The sequence below is a fragment of the Aulonocara sp. 'chitande type north' Nkhata Bay genome, linkage group LG3 (genome assembly GCF_057382095.1).
Source record: "Aulonocara sp. 'chitande type north' Nkhata Bay isolate Kocher_YH1m ecotype deep benthic linkage group LG3, A_spYH_male_GT1.1, whole genome shotgun sequence".
Classification (NCBI taxonomy): Eukaryota; Metazoa; Chordata; class Actinopteri; order Cichliformes; family Cichlidae; genus Aulonocara; species Aulonocara sp. 'chitande type north' Nkhata Bay.
In genome coordinates this window covers 10,424,107-10,451,513 of record NC_141346.1, presented here as the reverse complement: position 1 = coordinate 10,451,513, position 27,407 = coordinate 10,424,107, and the positions used below count along the sequence as shown (strand labels likewise).

At 44.4% G+C, this 27,407-nt stretch overlaps 1 protein-coding gene across 1 annotated transcript; it reads left to right on the top strand.

Annotated features, from left to right (window-relative positions):
• The first annotated feature begins 1,187 nt into the window (after positions 1 to 1,187).
• On the top strand, positions 1,188 to 27,407 carry corin (corin, serine peptidase). The gene is made up of 24 exons (XM_086286445.1): positions 1,188 to 1,326; positions 3,366 to 3,516; positions 6,787 to 7,095; positions 9,151 to 9,262; positions 9,485 to 9,589; positions 10,954 to 11,177; positions 12,234 to 12,347; positions 13,334 to 13,441; positions 14,272 to 14,382; positions 15,912 to 16,034; positions 16,532 to 16,639; positions 17,531 to 17,762; positions 17,869 to 18,011; positions 18,102 to 18,209; positions 18,311 to 18,424; positions 18,527 to 18,637; positions 18,988 to 19,111; positions 19,795 to 19,923; positions 20,173 to 20,222; positions 21,427 to 21,613; positions 21,691 to 21,853; positions 21,931 to 22,039; positions 23,242 to 23,375; positions 23,456 to 27,407. The coding sequence occupies exons 1-24, from the start codon at positions 1,264 to 1,266 to the stop codon at positions 23,636 to 23,638; spliced, it is 3,315 nt and encodes a 1,104-aa protein (XP_086142571.1). The 5' UTR covers positions 1,188 to 1,263; the 3' UTR covers positions 23,639 to 27,407.

Below are 27,407 nucleotides of genomic sequence, written 5' to 3'. Positions count from 1 at the left end.
TGGGAAGTTGGAGGTGGTGAGAGAGGGACGTCGTGAGGCCAACGATGCGTCGTGCAACGAGCACACTCTCTCTGAACTTCCTGTTTCACTTAGTTTGAGCTGAATACCACAACCGATAAACTTGTGAAATCATTCAGACTTAATCAGGTCACTGAGTAAAGGAGCAGCGTTCAATAAGCACAAGTCTTTCTGTTCTCCAATCAGAAGGTTTGATGCACTTGTGTGCTGGCTTCAGTTCAGAAACAAAAACTATGTCCATCACTTTACACCAACCACCTTCTTTTTTTTGGTTAATGTTCTGACTTCCTGTGAGCCCCTCCTTGCTCGTTTGTAATCCCCCTTGTGTGACCTTTAAAACAAAGTTTCAGGAAACGCCCCTCTCACTGAAGCTTGATCATGGTGAATGTTTACAGAAGGAGGCGCTCCATCCATGGTTAAAAGCATTTCTTCCCCATCTGAGTTTGCAACAGCTGGTGACAAAATCACCACACAACAGATTTATCTGCAACATTGTAGTTACATTATAGAAGATCGTAACTATGACTACGACCGTCAAAGTCATCAAAAAAGAAACATTATTACAAGTTAGCATCATGAATACGTTACATGTATGTTGTAAAGGGTGCTGTCAGACTTTTTTTTAGCATTTAAAACATTAAGCGAGCACAGACAGCCTCTGTGGGGTTCCACTCCTCACTGGTGGGTCACAGCTCTGAAAGACTCCTGGAAACGCCCCTGCTGTTGAAACTGGGGCACCTCTTAATACTCTTAATGCACCTGTTTACCTCCATCCTATGATAGTAAACTCCACCCATCTCATACTCTCTATGCTGCTTCTGTTTGTCTCCAGGGCAGACCCATCTCCACCCACCCATCCACCCTCTCCCTGCCACTTCCCCAGGTGGATGCAGATGTAACCAGAGAGTTCAGAGTCTGATTTGTGTTTGTATTCCTGACAGAACTTTCGGAGGTGTCTCGCACCCGTTGCGGGTCCCCCCTGCTGAGGAGCGCACATGTGCGGCAGCAGCTTTGAAGCTGGCGCTCAGGAGGCTCCGGCCCTGCACCTGAATCCAGGAGCTTTAATCCCACGTTAAGACCTCCTCACGTGGGCACAACCTGAGCTGTGTGACAGTAAACAGCGGAGGGGGAGGAGACGGGGTAGGGGCGGAGCCAGCGTGTCTCGTGCCCGGTTAGTTAGCGGAGCAGCTCGCGGGCAGCAGACAGAGGGATGGTCTCGCGCTCGGCGCTGGGCAGCAGCAGGTCATGTTGTCCGCGCGGCTGGAGACCTGCCCGCGTGTCACCTTCAGCGGAGCGGGAACTGCGGCGGTGAGTGCCCCCCTCGCTCTCTCTCTCTGTGTCCCCGCTGTCTGCGGAGCTCTCTCTACCTCTGTCCCCGCTTCTGCTGCTGTCCTTGGTGTCCGTCCTCTGTCCTCTCCGCCTCTCTGTGCTGCTGCTGCTGCTGCAGACTCTTCTTATTCTGCAACACTTCAAAGATATTTCAAGGCTTTAATCAGAGAAGCGTCAACAGAAAACTGACGCAAATATGTTTTTATTTCTGTTTTATTTCAGTCAAATCTCATTGAGTCATCTCTGTTTGAAACCTGTCACAGAAATAATTACAGATTTATTTTCTGTTTAAAAAAATCTATCAGCTGCTTACCAAAAAAGGTAAGCAGTAACATAAAAAAATGTTACTGTCACATTTGTGCAGAAGTCAGTGCACTTTTGTCTCCTGCAGTAACATTTACCCGAGGGCACAGGTGTGCTCAGGAGCATGAAGCATGTAGGAAACAGGATGTTGTTCCAGTATCTGACTTTTAATGTCGTGTAGTGATGTAGTGATGTCCGTCTGTGTAGAGTTTTCAGCGAATGTGAGCTCTGATGGTTATAAAACTGCACCCAGCTACACTTTCATTTCTTTATTAATAACTCTGATAAATTTAATTTCTTCTTAATAAACTTCATTTCTTTTCTCAATGACACCTTAGATTTGATCATGTTTGGGTGATTCGTGGATCTCTGTTTATTCATAAAGACTTTGATTTATTTTGATGTAAAATTTAAGAAGTCATATTAATTGTGGCTCCAGCTGAAGCTCCTCGGGTGGCTGACGCGTCTCCGTTTCTACAAGATGATCCAGAAAACAGCTGAAAGTTCACACACACGCTCAGCTCTCAGACCTGATGATGTGCACTCGTTTACCTGCTAAACACGGTCGTCGCCGTCCGGAGACTAAATGATTACAAACTTAGTTATTAACAGATAGTTGTAGTGCTGGAAGAATTAGAGCAAGTTTAATAACTACGCCTAATAATTAAAATAATCACGTAGTGATTTACAAAACAAAACAAACAGTTATTATTTTTGACTCTTTTTCTTAAATAAAAACATTATTAAGATTAAGATATAATGATAATGTTGTAGAAAGCTGACATTTAAACTGTGTTTTCTTTATGTTGTGTGACAGTAAACTGGGTGTTTTTGATGATTTAAATATATCAGGCATCAGAAAATATCAGAACCAATAAATATGAACAGTTTTAAGAATTTACTTTATTAACCTCTTAAGCCCAACGCCCCCTGATACGGGGGCAAAATGCAGGAGATCAGGTAGGCTTGGGGCTTAAGAGGTTGATGCCTGAGGATTGTGTGATTTCAGTTTCCCCAAGACATACGAACAGTAACCGACTGAAATAAATAAAATACAAATAAAATTACAAAATATATACAAATAGCTCAATTCTAAATATGTGTTGCAGAGATTAAATATATATGATTCACATCGTACTCCAAGCTGTTGTTATTCTGATCTTAATTTTACTCCTTACTTAATTTTACCCTTCAAAGTAAAAGTCCTCGCCTAAAAGTCCTAAAAGGTGTAAGATGTACATAACGTGCATGTTTGGTTTGTACTTTATTTAACCCAAATAGTGAGCTTCTTGTTATTGTCATGCAATAAAAAGAAAATGATCCAAGCTGCAGCTCTCACACACTCTTTCAGATGCACATGCACGGCAGACGTTGTGGTAATGAATCAGCCAATCAGCACATTACAGAGCAGCTCCACAGAGAGAGAGGGTGGTGGAGTGAGCAGTATTTAAGGCGGGGGGCTGCTGTGTGGTGTCAGGTGTCGGCTCGTTGTCATATCTCTTCAAAAATAACTTCAGCGTGTCCAACGGAAACTCTGAGAGGGCAGAAACACCCTGAGCACCCACACCTCTGCTCTCTGTAAAAATAACCTTCAGTGGAAGAAGGGGCGGGGCTAAACAGACAGTATAGAGCCAGAAGCCTCCTCTTTTGTGCTCTAATAACCTGGATCCTGGTGTTTTATGAGTCCTCTGAATGTCTCTCTGTGTCCCACAAAGAATCTGGCTCGAGGACCCCAGGCGAGGATGGGCGGGGAGGCGTGTCCCCACAAGCTGGGCTCCACCAATCACCTTCGGCTTCTCCTCTACATCCTGATTCCCACCGTGAGCCTGCTGGCCGGCCTCCTGCTGCTCGTCCTGGTCCTCACTGGTAGAGACACACACACAAACACACAGTCTGGCTGATGACCTCTGAGGTCAGAGGTGTTCTCAGTGACCTGACAAAGACTCCACCTTCACTTTCAGTCTGGACACGACCCTGATATCACTCCATCCCCCTCCTTCTCTGTCCTCTAATCTCCACCCGTCCTTTGTCTCTTTCCTCCCTTTTCCCTTCTTTTTCCATCCCATTCACACCATCATTCCTTCTTTTTTATTTGGCTTTTATTTCATTATTTCTCTTTTTACGTTCCTCAGTTTAGTTTCCTCCCTGCTTTCCATCTTTCCCTCCGTCGCTGTTACGTCCTCCTTCTTTCCCCTGAGTCATCCTCCTTCTTCCTTCATCCCTCCTTTCTCTCGATGAAGAGGAGCTACAGAGGGATAAGGGGGGAATGATGGAGGCACGGAGAACAGACTGATGTGTGTAGGAGGAGAAGTGTGCATGTGTGTCACCATGACAGCAGGGAGTCCCTCAGCCAATCAGCATGAGGATCAGACTGAAAGGATTTCAAATATTTACGCAGGTAGTAAAAGAGACGCGGCAGCATCTGTCCATCCAGACCTTCACCATCTTCCTCCTCCTCCCCCAGCTATGGTCTTCACCTCCATCACCTTTTCAGCCTCCCCCCTCATCGTTTCTCTTCCTCCACTGGATTTTCCTTCCTTTCTTTATTTTCTCGTGTCTGCTTTGATGATTCATTTCTTTCTCAAATGTATTCAATTCAGTCTTATTTCTCTCTCTGAACACACACACACACACACACACACACACACACACACACACACACACACACACACACACACACACACACACAAATATCACAAACATTGTCTGAATGAATAAACTTTTTTAAAAAATTTGAGAACTTATTTTCATTCTCCTCGCAGTGAGAGCTCCGCTCCTCTTTCTTCTTCGTTGGTTTCTTCTCCCTCTGCAGCTGTTTTTCTTTTGTCTTCTTCGCGACTCATTGCACACAGTGTGTGTGTGTGTGTGTGTGTGTGTGTGTGGCTTCTCTCCCCATTACACACTTAATGGTCTTTGCAGTGCCTCCTGCTTGCCTCCGTCTGTTTTCAGCTTTAATGTGAGGCTGTGAGTGAGAGCCTTCACATTCACTCTTCAGCAGTTTTTATTTCTCAGCCTCTGACTGAACGATGATCCACAGTCACACTGTGTGCACAGCACACCTGGCTCTCACTGTTGGATGGTGTTGTTGAGTCTCCACAAGCAGCAGCAGAAGGTTTCAGAGTGTTCTTCTGAGCTTTATCAAAAGCAGCAGCCCGCAGCCTCACATGTGTCCTCCTCAGGGGCGTGAAGTGAACTTTCTGCTGAGCGCAGCAGGAAACCAATCACACCGACAGCTTTTAGTACTCCTGGTTGTTGCAGATATCTGCTCCTGTATCTGCTGCAGGCGTGGGGGGAAGGAATCAGGCTGTTTTTTTTAATCTAATCAACAAATAAAAAATGATAAGTTCAGTTTTAGTCAAATTAAAGTCAGCGTGAGAACATCAGCAGATAAAATCTGGTTAATTCATCTTCACTGCAGAGCTTTTCTCTGGTCCTTCACACCAGCTCACCGTCTAACAACCATATTTGTAGTTCGAGATCTACTGACCAATGATTTTGAAATGGCTCTGCTGCATGCAGGTAAACAGCCTGAGCACAGAGCAAATGAAGGAGGGCTTTCGGTAAATCGCAGTCTGAAAACCATCGACTATCATTTTTGGATCCATCCATCCTATTCAAGTTGTCACAGATCCGGCGGCAGGGTACACCTGGACAGGTCTGTCTGTCCCAGCGCTCCGTTTCTTGATTTCCTTCCTGAATTTCTTGTGGCATTCACTCTGATTAATGGCTCCAGCTGTGGGACTTACACTTTGGCACCAGTTTTATTTATTTATTTGATGGAAGTCAGGCGCCGCTTTGCTCAGTCAAACAGAGACCACTCACGTTCATTTTTGACTTATTGGCTGACCTGAGATCTGTGTCTGTAGGCAGAGCTTCAGTAGCTGTTTATCAGTAGCTATATTATTTATATACAGTGATGAGTGGCCTGTTTCACAGTCATGTGGTGTAGATTTCAGGGAGACACTTGGGACTCGTACCCACTGATATTTACAGCACACGCATTCGCCCACCCACTCCCCTCCTTACGCTGCAAAAAAACAACCTCCAAGTGCATGACTTATGTACGCAAACATGTTCCTTCACATACGCGAAGACGTCTCTGTCATAAACTGATGTAACAAACGTGCAAAATGAAAATTCCTCATTTGATTTGTTTGTTGTTTGAGCTGAGAGGAATCTCACACATGTCGGCAGTAATTCGCTGTGTAGTGTTTGAGGGGGTGAAGCCGATGATCTGTCAGTGACTCATTTGTAACATTTATACCAGAAATGCAAATATGAAACCCACGGCTGTGTGTGACAGAAAATATGTAAAAAGATTACCATGGTAACCAGCTCTGTCTGACACGGCTGTGCTGTCTCATTAATAGTTTTTTTTTTCTTTGCCAGAAATGTCAGGTTGTTCAAGTTCATAAAGACGGACGTGGCCGGGGACGAAAAACAGTGCTGTAAAAACTCTAAAGTAACAAAGGGAGGAAGAGAGGAAGGGGTGGGGTCCAAAATGCACCCAAACAACAGAGACTCACTGTGAGATCGACACTGTAAGATGTACTGTAACCACACACCAGCAGGGCGAGGGGCAACAAGGAAGTCTGTCAAGGCAATATTCAAGACAGGAAGAGAAAAAAGGCAGGAAGTGAAAACAGAGAAAGCCAAAAAGGGCCTGACCTTCAAAATAAAAGAGAAATGGGACTCAAAAGCAGAGAGGGGAACACATTTATCAACTCAAAAGCTTCTTTTCCATTAAGAACTTGGGATTCCTGTCCCTTCATTTTGTGGAATTTTCCATTCTCGCCATAACTGAGAGTTTTGCTTCTGGGGTCCTTTATTGATGACACACCTGTGGAAAAGAGTCAGTATGTTCATGGACGTTTAGGTTAAATGTGACCATGCCTGGAGAATACAGAGATTTAGGTTTCTGTGAAAGGAGAGCACTTTTTAGCTTTTATATCTTCTAAATTATTAAATTGTCAAATTATTTCCTTAAAACTATTTGAAATGTGTGACACCACACAGCACTCATTTGTTCATGAACTGAAGCCTTAAAGCCACGCTCATGGACGTTCATGAGCGTGGCTCAGAATCATGCCTGAACCGCCTCCTATGATTGGCTGATACCTGTGTCTTCCTCTGCAGGTATATTTGGCAGCACTCACTTGGACCCCAGCCTCCTCCCCTCACCCAAACCCATCGCCGACAGCAACCCTGGTTACCACAGCAACAGCACAAGTGACCCCTACCCCTCCTCCTCATTCACGGTGGAAACCGTCACGTCTTCACCGCAGAACCGCAGTGAGAGCACACCTGCCGCCACCGGCGTTCCCCCGGTGACCTCTTCTCAGGCTCCGCCCACTCAGCCATACACAACGCCCCCTGATTGGCTTGCTTCTGTGACATCGCTGAGCACCGCTTGGCCGAGCAGCACCGCCTCTGCACCCGACACAGGTATCAGGTGTGAGCAGGAAAGATGGAAGCAGCAGGGGGTTGTGGGAAACGTACGCAGCTTTTAAAAGACCTGAGTAATGCCAGGGCTAAGGATGAACTACAAATCCCACAGTCCTCTGCAGTCTGTGTCCTTCCTGTTATCCGTCTGTCTGTTGCTGTTGTTGTGTCCTTTCCCGTCAAACAGTAAAATCTTATTAGGCTCCATTAGTGTCGACTGGACGAGTTGATACCTGAGAGTAGCTGCAGAGGATGAGCTGCATTCAGATCTGCTGTCCTCTACTCTCCTGTACTGACCTGATGGGCTGAGCGAGAGTGTGTGTGTGCATCTGTGCTGATAAATCGTTTGTTGGGTTGCTATTTTAAAATTCCCCTCGTCTCCGTCTCTCTCTGTTCCTCTGCTGTCCTTCAGTGTCGCTCTGTCTGTTCCCATGTATTAATGTGCAGTCGAGGTGAATGCTAATGAGCCTCAGTCTGTCCTGCGCTCTGATTGGACACTGGACACTCACCAGATTTGGTGGATGTTTGACCTCCTGCCCAGTTCGGCCACCTTGTTAAAAAAGGTCACGCTCTGTGATTAACCGACTCTCTGATGACTTAGATTTCTCCCACTGAGACAACAAGTTAGGCCCTGAAGGTGTCGGTGGTGTCACCTGGCTGTTTGTCCTGCTAATGCTAGCTACAAGTGTCTTATTAAAGCACTGACATTGATACATCCAACTGTGGACAATCCAACCAATTACAGGCGAGGTTTAAACACAGAAAGACCTCAATTTACTGTCATTTGTTATTAGTTATTTGTTATCTTTCTAAGTTATTTGCCCCTAAAAATCTCAGAAGGATGATCTCACTTATCCTGGAAGGCATTAGTTTGGCCTACTATAAGCATCCATCCATCCAGACGCTCGCTTTGATTATAACCATAGTATTTAAAAATAAACACTGACATTCCATGAAAATCATGCAGGTGAAAAATACCAGTACAGTTTTGGTTAGATCAAACACGTATTAAGCACGGGTGCTCCCATTGGCTTTAGGTCAATCCAACCCACTGGCACAGTCAAAAGAATTCAACAGTTCCTGAATGCAAATGTTTCTGCATAGATTTTTCAGTGATATTAGGGTTATTATGGTAATCCCAAGTAGGGCGTCACATCCAACTCTTGGCAAATAACCCAGAGAAGAAAAGCAAACAGCAAAACAAAACAATAAACAGACAGTAAAAACTCAAATGTCTGATAAAATGTCTGTTTCCTGTAGAGCTCCATCACACTCCCTCACTTTCAACCCAACCTTTGACTGCTGCAGCACCATGCCTGTGATACTGTAATGACCCGAATTTCACTGCTTTCAGGAACCATTGGAATTCTTTCAATTGACCAAATGGTTCAGGAGTTACGGGAGCTACAGGTGTAAAAAATATAAACCACCTGTCTGACAGGTTAGATTTCAGAGGATTCAAATCTGATAACTGTGAGTTTCACCTGCTGGTTTTGGACTCAGTGTTGTTTGCCATCATTTTCACAAGATCAGCAAACTTTAGCCACCAGACGCTGCACGTGCAATTAACTCCAGAGCAGCCATCAAAATTCTCCAGAAGACTCTAACAGAACAAACACAATCCAAGGGACCAGTTCAGGGACTCCAGTTAGCTGAGGTGAAGTCTAGCAGACAGCTAGCAGCAAAGAGTCTGTGACAGCTCTATCAAACAGTGAAGATACTAAGCCAGTAACCCATGTTTCTATCTAGAATTAGGTTTTTATGCCACTTCTCTCACACTAAGCACAGCTTCCATCTGGGTAACAAAACACAACAATGACAGTGGTATTGCTCAACGTCCACCAAACACATCACGCCATGGGCAACAATGAAGTGAAATATCACTAATAAAACAAAGATCTGTGAAAACCAAACATGCACCAAAAAGTTGTTGTTGAGAAGCATAAAATATTAGAAACTATAACATAAGCATGTTTTATAACGAGGCTGTAATGACGACAGCAGCCTGCAGGGGCAGCGTTCGGGGTTTGATCCTCGTGACCAGCTGTCTCTGTGCAGGTAGCTGTCAGCTGATCGTGGAGCCTCAGTGTCACATGTTGCCCTACAATCAGACGTGGCTGTCCTCCTCCGTCGCCGTGGTGAAGAGCTCAGAGGTCGACATGTTGCTAAGGTAACAGTTACTTCCACTAAAAGTCATTGAATTATCTACATACAGCTATTTCATACTGCAAAGAAGACAACACAATTAAAGGCATCACCTCAGGTTGTGTCATGTCAGGGTTTCATTGCTTTTAACATTTAAATGATCCAAACGATTCATCAGTGAATCGACGAGTAGATGAGTGTTAGCTGGGCTCCCGGCGGTGACTGAACGCCAGTGTGTGTGTTTCAGGTTCTTCAGCTACCTCAGCAGACTCTCATGCTACAGACACATCATGCTCTTTGGCTGCTCGCTGGCTCTGCCCGAGTGCATCGCAGCTGATGGCGCACACAACAGGTAACACACACACAAACCTACAGTCAGCTGTTTCCATACACAGACCTTACTTGGCCTATTTCACAGCCTCTCCAGTTTCCATATAAGCAGCTCGTTGCTGTGGAGTCGTCAGTGTCGACCTTTCTGGACTTGACCTGGGATTGAAGATTGATTGAAGAGTCTGATGTGAGCTGGAGGGCCGCTCTGACCAGACGACAAACATAAAAAACTAAAAAATATAGAAACTATTTATATTAAGAGAAAGGTGGTGAGAAAAAACAAGTCCTGCTGCACTGTGGAAGCTGTTTATTTGCCGTCTGCTTCTTCTCAATCCACAACATGTCCACCTATTTTAATCTGTCCAGAACTGAAGCTGATGTTTGCTCCTTTACTTGTTACCACAGATTGTCCCTTATATTATCTGTAAGCTTCTTTGCTGTGACTAGAAAAGCAGCCTGAACCCTGAGTGGAACTTTGAGAAGATTGAAATATGGTCTTATCTGTTTCTCAGATATCACAGTCGTCTCTGGACACTCATAAAACTCATAATTAGACAATTAGAGCTCAGTGTTAGGTTGCTGTTTGATTGCAGTGTCAAATGTTCTCATCAGCAACACTATCCAGCTGCTCTGCTGCTCAGGGTGAGGGGAGATCCCAGGGCATTAATAAACCCTCAGCGCGCTGCACGCTCAAACAGGTGGCGCCCTTATTATGTCTCAGTTTCAGCTTTTAGCACAGTGCCAGAGGCTCCAGGTGCAAACTCGGTCCAGAGTGAAACAGCGTTTCTTCTTCCCTGTCCTCGTTCCCTAGCATGCTGCTTTGTTCAAACAGCACGACAGCATGTTGGATTAGTTTCAGCGAATGTCCAGCTGCTGCTGACAACAACCAAACCATAGGAGGAAGCTACAGTCTGATAAGACACAGAATAAAGTGCATCTCTCCAAAGCTGTCAGGTGACCGTCAGGAATGTTGGAGGTACCAAAATGCTCAGGCCTTCTTTAAAAGCCTCACAGTGCCGAGCAGCTTCTTTCAGTTTACCTAAACCTTGAATCTCTAATGCGAATGTTGTCTTTCAGTTCCAGCACATTCAGCAAAGACTGAACTTTGTCTTCCTATAAAACACAAACAAGAACATGAAACTCAGCTGTTCACACAGTAAGTGGGACAGCAGCTGTATGTGTGTATATGGCTAATAATAACACCCTCACACCCTCCAAACTCAGAGGACACACACACACACACACACACACACACGCACGCACACACCTTCAGTGTCAGTGGTTTCAACTCCAGACGACCTCTGACAGGAGGATTATGGGACTTTTAATGTTTTAATGATGGTACCAGCTAACTGCTCCCTGACGTCCGCGTATGTGTGTGTGCAGAACGGTCGTGTTGCCCTGTGCGTCTTTCTGCGAGGCAGCGAGAGAAGGCTGCGAGCCAGTCCTACAGATGTTCAACGCCTCCTGGCCTGACTTCCTGCGCTGCTCCCAGTTCAGCAACACCACCTCTGCTTTGTCACCACCGTCATCACCATCATCACCTTCGCCAACAGGTCTCCTCACGTCACCTGCCTGCTACACACCGCGACAGATTAAAGGGAAACCCTGTGAGTACAAACCACACATAAAATCCTTCACTCAAAAACTGGAGCTCAGACCTCAGGGACCGCCAGTTGGAAAAATGAGCCAATCAGCTAATGTATTAGCTCAGATAATGTCATTAAAACATTCTAAAGGCTCCAAACTCAATCCAGAGTCCAGGTCAGGAACTCCAGTTAGCAGCTATCATCCACCTGACCCGTAATAGTACAAACTTTAAGCCTTAAACTTCTTAAAGGTGAATGAAATTTCCACCTGTTGTTATAATCGTTATCTACAGAGACCAGTTTTTGACCTATTTTTGTAGTAAACATGTTAATTTCTCCTATAAAGTTTTAAAATGGGAGTTTGTGGAAATGGACTTAGACAAGAATATGATTCGAATCTGAATAAAAGGTAGAGGACCAATGATAGAGCCTTGTGGAACTCCACAACCTGAAAACAGTCTGTGACGCCCTGTTCTCACAGTTAATCTGCTGGTTACTGCACTGAGTAAAAATGATTTGGGTTTGAACGTTTTCAGGTGAGATCTTGAAGTCACCAGTAAATACAGTTTCCATTTATGCTAGCTATTACGATGCATGTAGCCAAAGTCTTTTTTCCACAAAGTCTCATGTATTCAAACTTGTACAACTTCCCCGTCTGTATATCTGTGAAACTCCGAGCTTCTAATAATGATACTGAGACATTAAAACTGCAGTAAAAACCAACACAGTCACACATTCGTGTCTTCGAACCAGCTTCAAACCACATCGTGCCAGCTTACAAAAACTGAGAGGCACACAACCTAAAGACATGGGAGTTAGCAAAACGTGGACATGATGTCAATTTTCACATCAACGTTGTTCACGAGGCAGTGCGAGTATAGAATGACCCTTACAGGCTTCCTTTACATCTGCATTCATATTTTTTGTCTCGGTCTCTCATTAAGTTATACTTCTGGTCGTGACTGAAAACAGTTTCTCTATTGGCCAAGTGGACATTAGAGGGACTGCAACTTTTTATACGTAATAAATATCGTTGTTGTACATCACTGCTGTACTCTCTCTCTGATTGGTTGGCAGCCGTATGTGGCGGGAAAGATCATTACTTGTGTGCGACTGGGATTTGCATCCCTCAGAAACTGGTGTGCAACGGCCACAACGACTGTGATGACTGGAGTGACGAAACACACTGTGGTGAGCGCGCACACACACACACACACACACACACTGTATTGTGGTCTGTGTAAATAGCAGGAAACGTTTCAGCCCGTTGTCATGGTGTTCGCAGGTGATTGAGAGGATGACAGTGGTATGGTCGCTCTGTCACAGAAAGGTGGTCGCCATGGTAATATAAAGAATCTATAGGCAGCGACTATCAGAAAGGCAAAAGGGGAGAGAGAGAGAGTTTTGTCTTTGTCTTTTAATGTCTCTCTCCCTCTTTGTGACCCCAGCCTTCTTTTAACCAGCAGAGGTTTATGTGGCTGTAAAAGTCACACATGACAACGAATGAAGGAAGAACGACAAACGGCTATAAAGTGAGAAACCAACACAACAGGAAGAACTGAAGAGGACAGGAGGGAGAGGACGAGAAGATTAAACATGAGACAGTTTAACCAATATTCATCAGGTCTCCTGTGACGCGTTAGTTTGAAGTTCACATCCTTTATTTGGAGTCTTTACCTGTTTCACATTCCCTATGGAAATGTTATAACAGACAAACTGCAGGGGCACGAGAGAGCTGATTTCAAATCTACATCTTCTAGTATTTAGAACTATTTATAATTTTTAGGGTTTTAAGAGGTTAAAGACAAAAGAAAGTGCAAAAGAGGCCAGACTTAACCATTCATAAATGTGAAGAAAAGAAAAAGCAAAACAAAAACAGGGAGCCAGAAACAAAACAAGAGGAAACAAAATAAAGAAATCAGTCGAATGAACCACAGTGCTGCTGAAAAGCTTCAAGATTTGACAAAACAGGTTATTTAAAAGGTTTGTGGATTGTTAAAAAATGTTCCATTACATCTGTCTTCTGTTTTTTTACTCTGTGCTCTCTCAGGAACGTGATTATTATTATGAAGAAAAATAAATATCTAACATGAGATAAAGGAAAGCACGAGGAAAAGTGTAATGAAAAGAAAAAACACATGAAGAAGAAGTGCTGATCATGTCTCTCTCTCTATCAGTGTGTGCAGATGGCGAGTTTCACTGTAACACGGGTCGGTGTCTCTCGCCCGCTCTGGTGTGCGACGGCTATGACGACTGTGGAGACCTGAGTGATGAGCTCAACTGTGGTAAGACCATACACACACACACACACACACACACACACACACACACACACACACACACACACACACACACACACATCCATCACAGAGTATCACACACTCAGGGTGACGCAGTTTGGCAGCTCGGGATCAGCTGTGAAATCAGAGAGAGGGGAAGTGTGGACCGGGGGAATCCACCACCTGTCCATCTGACACACACAGACACACACACACACAGAGACACATTTTTGTATCTCTGTGAGGACCCACGCTGAAAGCATCACCAGGCTCAGCTGAGATAAACAGTCTGAGATCGAAGCCAGTTATCATTCCTGCACTGAGGCAATGCAACATATCAGTCTAACTGCTAAATTACAGGAACGCCACAAAGCTGAATTCATTAAAAGTGGAGCTGCTCTGCTCATTTTTACCTTTGTATTTCTGTTCTTCATACACTACAGTAGCTTTACATGAGTTCAAAATCAACTTTTTAAAAAGTATTATTTTGGTCCTCTGTGCAGCCAGTCAGTTCATCCTCTGTCTCGAACAAACTTTAGCTCCTCTTTAAAGCCAGCTATCTTCTGATATCCCTCACCAGCAGAAGGATATAACAGTATCTAATCCCTCTCTGGGACACTAAAGATCCAGGATAGGGACAAAAGGGAGCACTTAGAGCATTAAATCAATCAAATTTCCGAGTCTCATCATTTCATATCGTGTCTTTGTATCCCTATCCTTTAAATAAAGGCTTTAACTGTAATGTTAAATGTTAATAGAAGATTAGCTCAGTCCAGACTCTGGAGGTCGTTCATGTTATTTATTTTATCTGAGTGTAGCTAATTGTATGTTTACAGTGTGTGATGTGGCCCGGGAGCACCGGTGTGGTGATGGGCGCTGCGTGTCCAGAGACTGGCTCTGCGATGGGGACCACGACTGTCTGGACAAGAGCGACGAACTCAACTGCTGTGAGTGACAGCTAGCTTAGCTTTGAGACATCAGTCATGTTTATAACTGGTGATTAATCTAAAGTTGTGTTCAAATCGATATTTAATTGATTAGGAAAATAGTAGCCATGGCAACTGCTGACTTTTTCCATAGACAGTGTTGGGAAGGTTACTTTTAAAATGTATTCCGTTACAGAATACATGCCCCAAAATGTATTCTGTAACGTATTCCGTTACATTACTCAATGACGGTAACGTATTCTGAATACTTTGGATTACTTAATATATTATCATGTTTTTTACAACAACGTGAATGTACTATTGCTGTGTGATTTATTACTATTACTGAAGGTCCGCGACTCCGAACTGTAGTAAAGGGACCTCTGACTAATACGGCGGGGTCCCTGTCGGCTCATAGCCGAAAAATAGCTTTACTTTGTTGTGTGGGTCAACTTTTCTTGCGAGAGACAGAGAGAGGCGTTGAAAGGCTGCTCCAACGGAACTTATTGTTTTCGGAGGAAAACACGAACACGGTGTACAGTCGAGTCTTAATAGCTTACTTACAGCTGGGCTCGTCAGGCTCTCTTCTTGGCTGCAGTGGTTATTATTATATTTACATGCTTCCAGCTCCCGTTTTTCCTCGATGACAACTCGTACCTTTCCACTCCCCTTTTTCTCCCTTCTCGCGCTCACAGACCCATAACGTGTATGGCAGTCCATTCTCCCTGCAACACGGACTACACTGCCCATGATGCTACATTCTTTAGAGCTATGCTTGTAGCATTCTGCCTGTTAGCTTAGCACAACAACAACAACGAAAAGGTGCTCTCTCACCCAGGAAACACACAGTCGCAGAGAGAGAGAGAGAGAGCGTCGCCCTGTAACCATGGCAACCGTAACGCTGCTGCCTGGAACAACAGAACGTAGCTGTCAAACAAAACCCAAACAGTCCTGACCCGCGACAAAATGAAACAGGAAAGTACCGCAGTGTAATCCATTTATTTCAACAAAGTAACTGTATTCTGAATACCACCTTTTTAAACGGTAACTGTAACGGAATACAGTTACTCATATTTTGTATTTTAAATACGTAACGGCGGTACATGTATTCCGTTACTCCCCAACACTGTCCATAGACAACCACAGAAGGATTTAAACTAAGAAATGAGAGGTTTAACTTCGCTCATAATTTAAACAACTTACTACTTACACTTTGTTTGCTACTGGTTGTTCCCATTTTCACAGCTCACTGAGCTCAGCAAAACTTTCCAGTGGTACACACTGCCCTCTGGTGGTGCTTTCATGTGGTGCACTACCAAAAAACAGCATCTTTGGATCAGTTAAAAGAAAAAAAATGGAACTGCAGCAGGAACAAATGTACATATAGATGAAAGGACTGAATAGTGAATGTGAAGAAAGCTTTAGTCTGCCTCACATGGTTTCCACTCCGAGGGAAACGTGACAACTTGTGAGCGCTCAGCTGATTTACTGCTGTGTCACGTGTTACTATAACTCATCAAAAATGACAGTAAGTGTGTGTGTGTTTGCAGCTTGTAAGAGTCAGGGTCTGCTGGAGTGCAGGAACGGTCAGTGCATTCCTTCCGCGTTTCGCTGCGACGGTGAGGACGACTGCAAAGATGGCAGCGATGAAGACAACTGCACCGTAGACCAGAGTGAGACTCTGTCTGTCATTAGAAGCAAAATCACACTAAAAGAAAGTTCAGACAAACTAACCTTTTGACCATAAAAGCTGTTATAAAAGACAGAAGATCATTCAGATGAACAAACATCTCACACATGACTTGGTAAATCTTAGATCCCTAATGACTAAGATAATAATTCATTTTCAAAGCTAATCACATCCTAATCGTCACCACAAGACAACACTTTTATTCATAAAGCAGCTTTCCTGCACAGAGACAGATTCTTAAAACTTAAAACAAGTTACAGGAGCCAAACTGTTATATATACTGACTGTTCTTCAAACTAGACACAGTTCATTAGCTATCAGGTCCTTTTTGATTGGTTTGACTCACTTTGTAAAGTCTCACCTTCTGCCTGCATGTCACCCTGTCCCAGCAATCCTCCTCTGTCACACATCTCCAACATCCTATTTCCAGTATTTCCACTATAGCGTCTTACCTGTGTGTGTGTGTGTGTGTGTGTCCAGGTCAGGGTGGATGTGTTCCCGGTCAGCCCAGCTGTATTGCCACTTCCTGTCAGCCCATGTGTGCTGGCGGCAACGCCGTGTGCGACCCACAAAGCAACAGCAGCTGCAGTGAGTCATCAACAAACTGTCCTCACAAAGATAAATCTGACAATGAGAAGCGTGTCACATTTAACCCTTTATCACCCAAGTATCATACCTGGATTTACTTTTTAATTTTGGCTGTAAAATTACAAAAAACTCATCTTTCAGTTTCCAGTTGAATTTTCTATTTAACCCAAAATGCGGAGTTACAGTAATGAGGTGCACAGATGGTAAAATGCAGGCGGTGATGCCTCTGTGTTCACACAGCAGCATCTTCTGAATCCAATATCCTAATCTGATACTGCGAATCGCCCAGTGAAGCTTGTGCCTGGTACATCTGTGAGGCTCCATTAATGCCGACCCATATCCTCATGTTTAGGAACAACATCTGCTTCATCCAGATGATGTTTTTTTGTTTTGTTTTTAAAGATTGTTTCAGCATGATGATGGCAAACAAATCATTTTGCTCATATTTCAAAAGCAGGTCTCTGTAGTAAAAGAGTCTGACTGTTAACCTGTCCTGTCTGCAGGTCAGACCTGCTATTGTCTGAAAACATCTGGAGCTTTATCAGATGAAAAACACAATAAAGGAAGTCCAGAGCTTTGAGCAGCTGGAATTCTGTATGAAGCAGAAACATTTAGCTCCTGAGGAAATGGTCTCATCAGTCCCCACACACTTAAAATCACATTTTCACATATTCCTACATGACTTTAAAAACATTCTGCACTGTGTGTTTCCTTCTTTTTACTTCTTAGCTTTTATTTTGACATTTTAAAGTAATTAGCTTCTAACTTGATTCATGCTTGGATGTATTTTAAACCTAAAAATGGAAGTTAGTCATGTCGTATGCATTATGTGGGTGACAGTGTGTAGGTTTCCCTCTCGTATTAGTCTTCACTCTGCGCTCTGTGTCCCAGCTCGCTGTGAGCCAATCAGCCTGGAGCTGTGTATGAATCTGCCCTACAACCTCACCAGCTTCCCCAACTACCTGGGTCACCTGTCCCAGAGAGAGAGCTCCGTGTCCTGGGAGTCCTCTCTGTTCCCCGCTTTGGTCCAGACCGGCTGCTACCAGTACCTAATGTTCTACGCCTGCACGCTGCTGGTACCAAAGTGTGACCCGGTCAGCCTGCAGAGGGTGCCGCCCTGCAGGTCAGCGCACAGTCAGCTAGTTAATCATCACTTTATTCCTCTGGAAGGTTTCAGATACCTTTCCTCTCTCCTTCTCTCACTCTGTCCTCACCCTCTCGCCCTGCAGGTCGTTGTGTCGTAGTGCAAAGGAGAAGTGTGAGTCGGTGCTCAGCATTGTGGGATTGCAGTGGCCGGAAGACTCAGACTGCAGTCAGTTTCCAGAGGAGGGAGGAAACACAACCTGCCTGCTGCCAGAGGCCGGAGTCGACGGTACACTCCGTTTGTCCCGAAGACGGTCGCTGAAACTTTCTGCTCCTAAAACTAAAATCTTCTGTTCGATGTGTGTTTTCGTGGTGACAGAGTGCTCTCCGAGCCACTTCAAGTGCAGGTCAGGTCGCTGCGTGCTGGCAAGCAAACGCTGTGACGGACACCTGGACTGTGACGACCACAGCGACGAGGACAACTGCGGTGAGTCGTTTCAGAGTCATCGAGGCCGCCGCGGCCTCATCGAGACGAATGCTTCAGCAGTTTAGTGCAGCAGGTCATGATCTCACCTTTCTGTCTGTCAGGCTGCTCTGAGCGTGCTCTGTGGGAGTGTCCCGGCAGCACAGTCTGCATTAAAGCCAGCATGATCTGCGATGGGTTCCCAGACTGCCCCCAGCTGGTGGACGAGACCAACTGCTGTAAGACTCCCTGATGTTGATGTTATTATGTTTTGTTCTGCGCTGGGCCAACAATCCCCTTCCTGACTGTATTATTAATGATATCCATTCATATTTCCTCAGCGGTGTGCAGGGATAACGAGCTTTCCTGTAACAACCATCAGTGTGTCCATCGCACTCTGTGGTGTGATGGAAAGAAGCACTGCTCAGACAGCTCCGACGAATGGAACTGTGGTAGGATAGTCCCACTTTTAAAACGTTGGGTTGTTCTTTAATATGTTAACAGGGACACCTGAGTGCAGCTTTGGTCCTTCTACTTTTCATCCTGCAAAATCAATCTCTGTGTCTGCTTATTTATACTTTCACTAACTGTTGATAATGATGAAACAGCAGAGAGTATTTGTAGTAGGAAGCTGTGTATCATCTGCGTAAAGTGAAGTTCAACATGATAAAGTTGCACAGGGAACATTTATTTACTGGTTTTAAAAAAAGGAATTTCGGACGTGACTTATAAATATTTTACAGTATTTCATCTCTGATGAGTATTTACTATCCAAACATGCGCTGATCTGTTCTCTCTGCAGTGTCTCTGTCCGATCGATCGGGCTCTGTGCTGACGGTGTTTAAGACGGCGGCAGAGTATCAGGTCTGTGCAGATGAGTGGAACGACGAGCTGAGCGAACTGACCTGCAACCAGCTGGGACTAGGGTAAGGTTAGTAACACACGCACACGTTATTAAAGACTTTCTTCACATTCAAATATTTTTATTTATGATGTGGAGAGAAATGAGACGAGTCCCCAAAGTGTGAAGTAAAAACATCCAGTTGGACTTCCTGTCTTGTGTTTCCCCGCCTGGCTGACCAGCTCCTTGATATTCGTTCAGAATCTCACCTCCGACTCCAGCTGCATCATCCCGGACTGCAGCTGACAGGCTCAGACTGTCCTCTGCTCTGAAAATCAGTTTTGAGACGGCTCAGTTACTGCAGTTCAGAACAGTGGAGTTGGAGTCTGCCCTTGGGATGAGAAACTGACTGGAGACACGTTATTCTGAGGGAAACTCTAAATACATACACAAACCATCTAAAAGTAGTTTTTAGACGTGCACTGCAGGCATTGATCTTTGTAGACATTACCCAGAGGAGCTGGAGGTGAAAACAGATGTCTGACTCACAGATGGGCTTTATCCTGTCAGATTTATCCTTGTAAAAGTAATTATTTGTGGATTTATTCTGTGAGAATAGAGCAGGTAATTGTCAGGTGAATTCGGTGTTCTGTCTCGTGCACACTCCACCCAGACAGCTTCACTGACCCAAAGCAAACACATTGTTTCCTGCAGTGTGAGCATTTCTGAGTTTCTGATGGAATAAGCATATTGTGTTTGTCTCTGCAGGGTTCCCTCCTCTGTTTCCAGGGTGCCCGATCAGCCCGGCGTCCAAGGCCGTCGACGCTGGTTACACGTCCACCCCGAGTGGCACCAGAGGAACGGTTCTGCTCTGCAGGCCCGGCTGGAAAAGAGAAGGTAAGAAGCTTGTGGTGAGTCGGTCAAAGAGACCAAACTGAGGCTGATTTAATAAGAGGGCCTCAGTCCAGCACGGAGTCTGTCTGCCGGTCACTGATGTTAAAAACTGTCTGCAGTATCTGGGCTGAGCCCATCAGGCAGGAAACAGGACACCTGTTCAGGCAGGATGATGGCCTGGCTGCTTTAATTACTGTGAGCTGGTGTCGCGGTGATGTGTTTATAACAGATGTTTCTCTGTCTGTCCTGCAGTCATGCGTGTCACTCCAGGCAGAGAGTTTCAGTCCTGTGTACCAGAGAAGGTAAACCTTCTACTTTTATCCCTTACTTACTGATTTCTCTCAAATCAGTGTGTTTGTAGAAGCATGTTAAAGTGGACGTGTTTAACCTTTCCCTCATAGTCTTGCTCTGGTGGTGGATGCTCATAAAATAATTATGAGGTCAATAATGGTTTTTTTTCTGCTCTGGCTCTGTATGATGTCACAGAGAGCATCTATATCGTTATCTCTGATGTTCCAGCCATTCAGGGTTTGACTTGTAAAGGATGGAGCTAAAAATGCTCGTTTTTAAGGGGCTGTGCAAAGGCCCAGTGTGAGATAAAGAAGTGTGATTTTGAAGCTACTGTAGTTGAGTTGAAGAGTCAAACGGAGGTACTTTGTATGAGCAGGAGTAGATCAGCACTGTCACTCCTCCTGCTACCAACAGATGGAGCTCAAATTTAAAAGTTTAATCTCAAAAACTGTCAAAGCAGCCACATTCAGCGCTACAGTCACTTATACACCGTTATGTATGAGGTCCAGCTGTTGATGCTGATCAACAGCTGGACCTGCACTCAAGGTTTCAGTGTAGTTTGGTATTTTGGAGTTCAGACGTCCAGCTGCTGTCTGACTGATGTTGACTGTCAGATTCCAGAGATGGTCACCTTCTGACCAATTATACTGCGTTCTCTGTCACAACCTGCATGTTGTCTGTAGGTTGACTGAAGCAGACATAACAATTATAGATTGTATAAATCACAGCGTGATGCAGAGGCCTCGTCATTTTAAAGCCTTTACCTTATAACTGTATGGCTGCCACCATATTGGAGCCTGAAGTGACGATCTGTTAGTACAATTAACCACACACCAGGTATATCAATATTATTATTATTATCATCATTATTATTATTATTTATCAGATAATTGCATTAAAAATGCTTCAAAAAGGCTCCAACTGTACAAACACAGCTCAGGAACTCAAGTCGCTGTCCTGCTGTCAGCCAAAGAGGCCACGCCCCCATGAATATAACTTTAATAATTAACATGGCATCAGAGACCAAAGCCGTTTTCTGTATTAGGCTGTAAACATGTTTGTTTCTGGTGTAAAGTGGACATTTAACACGGGAGTCTATGTGGGCTGTTGCCCTTTTGGAGCCTCAAGTGGACGTTGGAGGAACTGCAGGCTGTGAGGTTGCTGGTTGGCTGGCTCATCATAAACAAATCCACTTTGTCTCTTTGTTGCCGTCAGAGTGCGGTCTACGCCAGGCGGTGGGCCTTCACCCTCACAGGAAGAAGCGGATTCTGGGTGGCCGGGTGTCCCGGCGGGGGGCGTGGCCCTGGCAGTGCTCGCTGCAGAGCGGTCAGAGCGGACACGTCTGCGGCTGCGTCCTCATCGCCCGGAAGTGGGCTCTGACAGTCGCGCACTGCTTCGAGGGGTAAGTCTTCAGGATGTGTCGTCAGTGAGCCACATTTTATTTTAACCTCACACACTAACGGTGTGTGTGTGTCACAGGAGAGAGAGTGCAGACCTGTGGAAGGTGGTGCTGGGCATTAACAACCTGGACCACCCAGGAGCTCACAGTCAGAGCCGAGGGGTGCGCTCCATCATCGTACACCCGCGCTACAACCGGGCGGTGGTGGACTACGACATCAGTATAGTGGAGCTGGACTCTGAGGTCAGAGCGTGCTGCTGCACAGGATCGAGTATCAGCTGTAATCGCACTGGACTGATGAGGCGTGTTAATGTTTGCAGATTGAGGAGACGACCTTCGTCAGACCGGTGTGTCTTCCTCAGCCGGGCCAGCTGCCTTTACCCGACTCCTACTGTTACATCACCGGCTGGGGTCACATGGGCAACAGGAGTGAGTACATACACACTTCAGTCTTTGGCCGTATCCCACTCCTAACCTTAGACTAAACTCGCTTTTTGTACTTGCAGCACAAGTAGGCACGCACACATCTTTCAATCATTCGTCTACCAGAGTTTTATTCTCGTCACGTAGAGTCGGTGCATTTAGACTTTGCAGAGTCCTGCTCTCTGTCTTCATCTGCTGGTTGAAAAACATCAGGCCGGCAGCTCTTTTTGAAAGCAGAAAGAACGAGCCGAGTCAGAGAGGCTCTGCTCTCGTTATTCAGATTCACTCTGAGAGAGAGTGGATGTAACTCACTTTCTCATGCTGCTCTGTGCTCAAGCGCTCTAAATCTAGACTCCATCCCCGCGAAAGTTACATAAACTTGAAATCATGCAGCTTGGTTTGAAACCACAAACCTTTCTCCTGCTTGTAAAGTTGTAACTGATGTTTCATTAACCTGTCAAACTGGGGAGTTTCATTCATTTCAGATTAGCTAGCAGTTAAGCAAGAAGACTCTTCGCGTAGCTTACCAAAGATATTGTGTGGATTGAAATGTGACGAGCTCGGAGCGCGTCTGGTCTCACTGTTGCACCCACACGTGTGTCACAGGACCGACGCCGATCCTGGGAATGCTCCAGGCGTGGCCGGGTCGCGTGGCCGGGTCGCGTTCCAGCTCCGATGCAGCTGCTGCAGCTGGTTGTTTCCACTCAGGAAAATATTTGATGTTCCACCAGATACACACCAGCATGTTTCAGAAGGGTCACACAGGTGGCTCCAAAAATAACACCAAGTCTATCGTTTTTATTCTATTTTCACCTCAGTCTCCATAATCATAATCATAATCTGCCTTTTCACTCAATTTAAGTGCTCAAAACGCTTTCTACTCCACGTCTCAATCACCTAATCATGCACTCATGCAGTGATTTTATGTACGCCTAGGCAGCTTTTACATTTACACACTTAGACACCAGAGGATGCATCAGGGGCAACTCGGAGTTCATTTTTATGTCCAAGGACACTTGGAACTAACAAAACGACATAAAAGACGTGCTCTTGTTAGTCGCCAAGAGCGTCCTCCGTGTGAAAACAGCGCTCATTCCTTCTGATCTTTGAGCTTTAACGTCCTGTGAAAGGAAAGCTCAGAGTACTTCGAGAGCTTGAGCGCTTTTATTATATTTAAAGCCTCCTCTTCATCCTGTGTTTGTGTGCAGTGCCCTTTAAACTGCAGGAAGGCGAGGTCCGGATCATCTCTCTGTCTCAGTGTCAGTCCTACTTCGACATGAAGACCATCACTCCCAGAATGCTTTGTGCCGGCTATGAAGCTGGAACCGTCGACTCCTGCATGGTAACATCTGCACCAGTCCAGCATGAAGTACCGAGGCCACACAGTTTCTCAGTGTGTGTGTGTTTAACGTGTGTGTTCAGGGTGACAGCGGCGGCCCACTGGTGTGTGAGGAGAGCAGCGGTCGCTGGACGCTGTTCGGCCTGACGTCGTGGGGCAGCGTGTGCTTCAGTAAAGTGCTCGGACCCGGGGTTTACAGCAACGTCACGCACTTCACCCCCTGGATCCAACAGCAGATCTACATCCACACATACCTGACCGACTGACACATACGCTCACTCACCTGACACTTCCTGCTCCAAGCTCTCATTCATTCCAGAAGGAAGTGATGTCATCATCAGCCACAACACACGTTCAGTTCCTTAACCTGTGCCTATACTGATAGCCTTCAGACGCTGTGTGAGCAGCAGCTGATGTTGTCGGTGATTGAAAGTTACATCCATACAATCAGTCACTGAACTCTGACCTTATTGTTTTTATTACTCGACACATTCAAACCTACAAACATCACAGAAACAAAAACATAACCTCTGTGACGGTTAACCAACGCTCAGTGCTTCATGCTGGACTTTATACCAAGATACTTTTAAATTATGTAGTTCGAACCAACCGTTAAACTTCCTGGGGCTGAAAAAACGACGAAGCATCAAAGACGGCAGTTCCTCTGCTGGGCTTCATCTCAGCTAACTGAAGTCACAGAAAACACCCAGGACACTTTCACTTTTCAATTCAATTTATTTCAGTTCAACTTTATTTATATAGAACCAAATCACAACAACAGATACATCAAGATGCTTTATATTGTAAGGTAAACAGTAAAGTCTGTTTAAACTCTGGTTAAACTCCATCATGAGACATTCAGCAGTGGTTTCATTTCACAGCTTTTTGCTTCTGTCACAAACTACACTATCCTCACACAGACCTAACAACTACTCAAAGAAGTGTATCCCCAGATCAGCTGGTGAGTGGTTACTGGAGTTGGATGGGTGAAACTGGTTAAAAAGATGCTGCTCAAAACCTCTAGTTTGACCAGTTCAATCAGTCCAAGCCAAACAGATTGCAAAGGTTGCATCGAAGCTTGTCTGCAACTGCTCGCCAAGCAGAAGGAAAACATAGAAGTGTGATGTTTGACGTGCAGTCGGCAAGTAGTTGCAGGTTGGAGGTTGCGAACCAGCCTCCAGCCCTGTGTGAGAGAGGACTTAGAGCAGTAGTTCAAACTCAACATTGTGATGTTCATGTGTATCAGATGGCACATGGTCTGTTTCCAAGAACTCCATAAACTACTTGTTCAAACTTTAAATCAGCATTAAAGCAGAAAAACTCCATTTCACAGTCATTTTCTCCGGCTACTTTGCCGGAAATACTCCTCAAGGTTTCTGAAGAACATTGTCTTAAGGAGGAGCTAAAACAGCTTGTTTCAGACATGGCCCAGTATAAGTTAAAGAAGGATTATTATAAAGTGTGACTCATGCACAGCTACTCTAGAAACATCAAGGAATACAAATATGGAGCTGGAAATGAGCAGGATAGATTCACTTACTTACCTAACTCATTAATCCCTATTTTAAAAATTATTTAATAACAGCAATTAACAGATTAATGATAGTTTTGCAGCTGTGATACAAAATTGTGTTTGTGCTAAACATCCTGTAAGCAGAAGCTAAATCTGCTATTTCAGAGAAGATTGAGGACTGTTTCCCGGACTGTAGCTGTGAAACCGAACATTTTAATGATATTAAGGCGTTTAGCGCTGAAGCTGCTAAAACAGACCAGCCGAGCACTCATTTTCCCACAATGCTTCACTCTATAGTGCCTAGCAGTAAAAAAAAAAGAAACAAAACAAAAAAAAATTTGTTACTTGTACAATGTCGTACTGTACGTGTGTGTGTGAGTGTAAGCTGCTGTGTGAGCGTCAGAAAGTGCTTCAAACCACACTGGCAATTTATATCAGGCAACTTTGATGGTCAACATGTAACTTTGTTCTCGCAGCTGCTAGTTACATTTATTTTCTTTCAGACAGAAACCTCTAACTGACCCCCCCCGACCCCAGTCGTGCTGTATAATGGCACATGAAGATGTAACACAAGCTTTATTTTTGTATATAGCATACACCGATGTAGTTTTAAGCCGTGTTTATTCATGTTTGTTTACGATAATGAAAAATGTCTTCAGAGGTGAAGTTAGAACAATGCAGATCATTAGCCTTTAAAGTTTCTGGCTTACAGATATATCGTTAGTAACGTAAACAGTTAATAACACGCTTATTATAAATGATAAATCAGGGGACTTGAAGTAAAGTTTTACCCAGTTTTTATCTAAAAGTAACCTAAATGTTCATCAAAGTGGATAAAGCGCAAAAAAGCAAATATTTAAACTGCCTGTGAAGTATAACTTTAACGTATTGCTAATGTGGAAACATTAGTGTTAATCCAAATGTTAACATAAGACATATGAGCTTTATCTCATGTATCAGACGGTCAGACTGTAGTTTAAAGCTAGCAGACTCACTAACACAAACGATTAACTGCCAAATTAGCGCCAGCTAGAGTACGAAGCACAAATGTAGCACAGTATAGAGCGTTTAATGATGTGTTTTCATAGCGTTAGCACTAAGCTACATTAGCTTTTGCTGTGTATTTACAAGCCGTTTAGGTCCAACTGTTCAACAGTAACAGTTTTCACACCGTAGCTGAACTAGAAGGAGGAAAAAAGATATTAAGACTTCATTAAAACTCACAACAGACGGTTTGTTTGCAGTTTACGTGTTCTGACGGCGTTTTTTTAGATGACTCTTCAAACATAGAGAGGGTTGTGGAAAAAAAAGGTTGAATTTTCTTTGTTGCAGTACTCCGAGTGATCACTGGGGTGTTGCCTCTATTTACATACACATGTTTACCACATTTATGCTTTAAGCTAACTGCCTCACACTGAATTCACTGAAATATTAATGGTAACTGTTTTTGTTTGTTTTGTTTGCCTCATATGTGTGACAAAAATACTCACACAGACAGCAAAGAAGCATCAGTACAACAGAGTAAAACCCTGACTCATACTGAGGCCTCAGTCACACAGGCCTAGAGACACTCAGCAACCTCTGGTCACAGGGGGAAACGTGTATTCCTCAGTCGGCTGGCAAGTGGTTGCTAGCTGTTGCCAGGTGAAATCAGTCACAACAAAGGTGAACCACCAAAAATCTCCACGTGATGGTTGGTTGTTAGCAGTTTGCAGTGACTCCTCCTAATTTGTCTGCAAGACATCTTCTCATTTTTCCCTGGCACACAGTGGTTGCCCGGTGGTTGCCAACCAGTCTCTAGGCCTTGTGACTGGAGCCTTAGACTTCTGGGAGATCTGGTGGAGCTAGTGGACATGCAGGCGGTGATTCCTGTTTTTCTCCACCAGAGGCTCCAAAAGGCTGAATGCTGGTCATAATACACCCTGCAGTTATCTGGGCTTTTGTTTCAGAAAGCAGGTTTAGTGAAAACTCTGAGTTTGTTAAACCTGAGACGTAAGTTTAAAACTAAGGTGGAAATGTTTCACTCATCGTGTCCACTAATGAATAATTGGAGGCTGTGAATTTGTTTCACTTGGCGAGATCAACATTTTAGCACTTCTCCCCATTTTGACTCCCTGTTAACCCAGTGGAAGAGTTGCCCAACGAATTGCCCCGTTAACCTTCTGTGCTGAGGTCGGACTCACATCCAGAACATTCCAAGTTGCTGCTGCTGATGTTGTTTTGTGTGTTTGGTTTTTTAAGAGTATTTTTCTACAGCGTTTTGTATGTCATGCTTCTTACACAGGGCTGTTAGTGTGTGTGTGTGTATGTGTGTGTGAGCACACAGTCACATGTAAGGACTGTGTGTTTGTTTCTTCCTGATTTAGCTGTTATGACTTTGTTATCATGATGATGATGATGAGTAATGTTTGATTATATGGATTCAAATGCTTTATGGACAGACTGTAGCCTTTAATGTTTGTGTAAACAGTGAATATTTGGTTTATATCATCTTGTATCACACTAATAAACTTATACACACA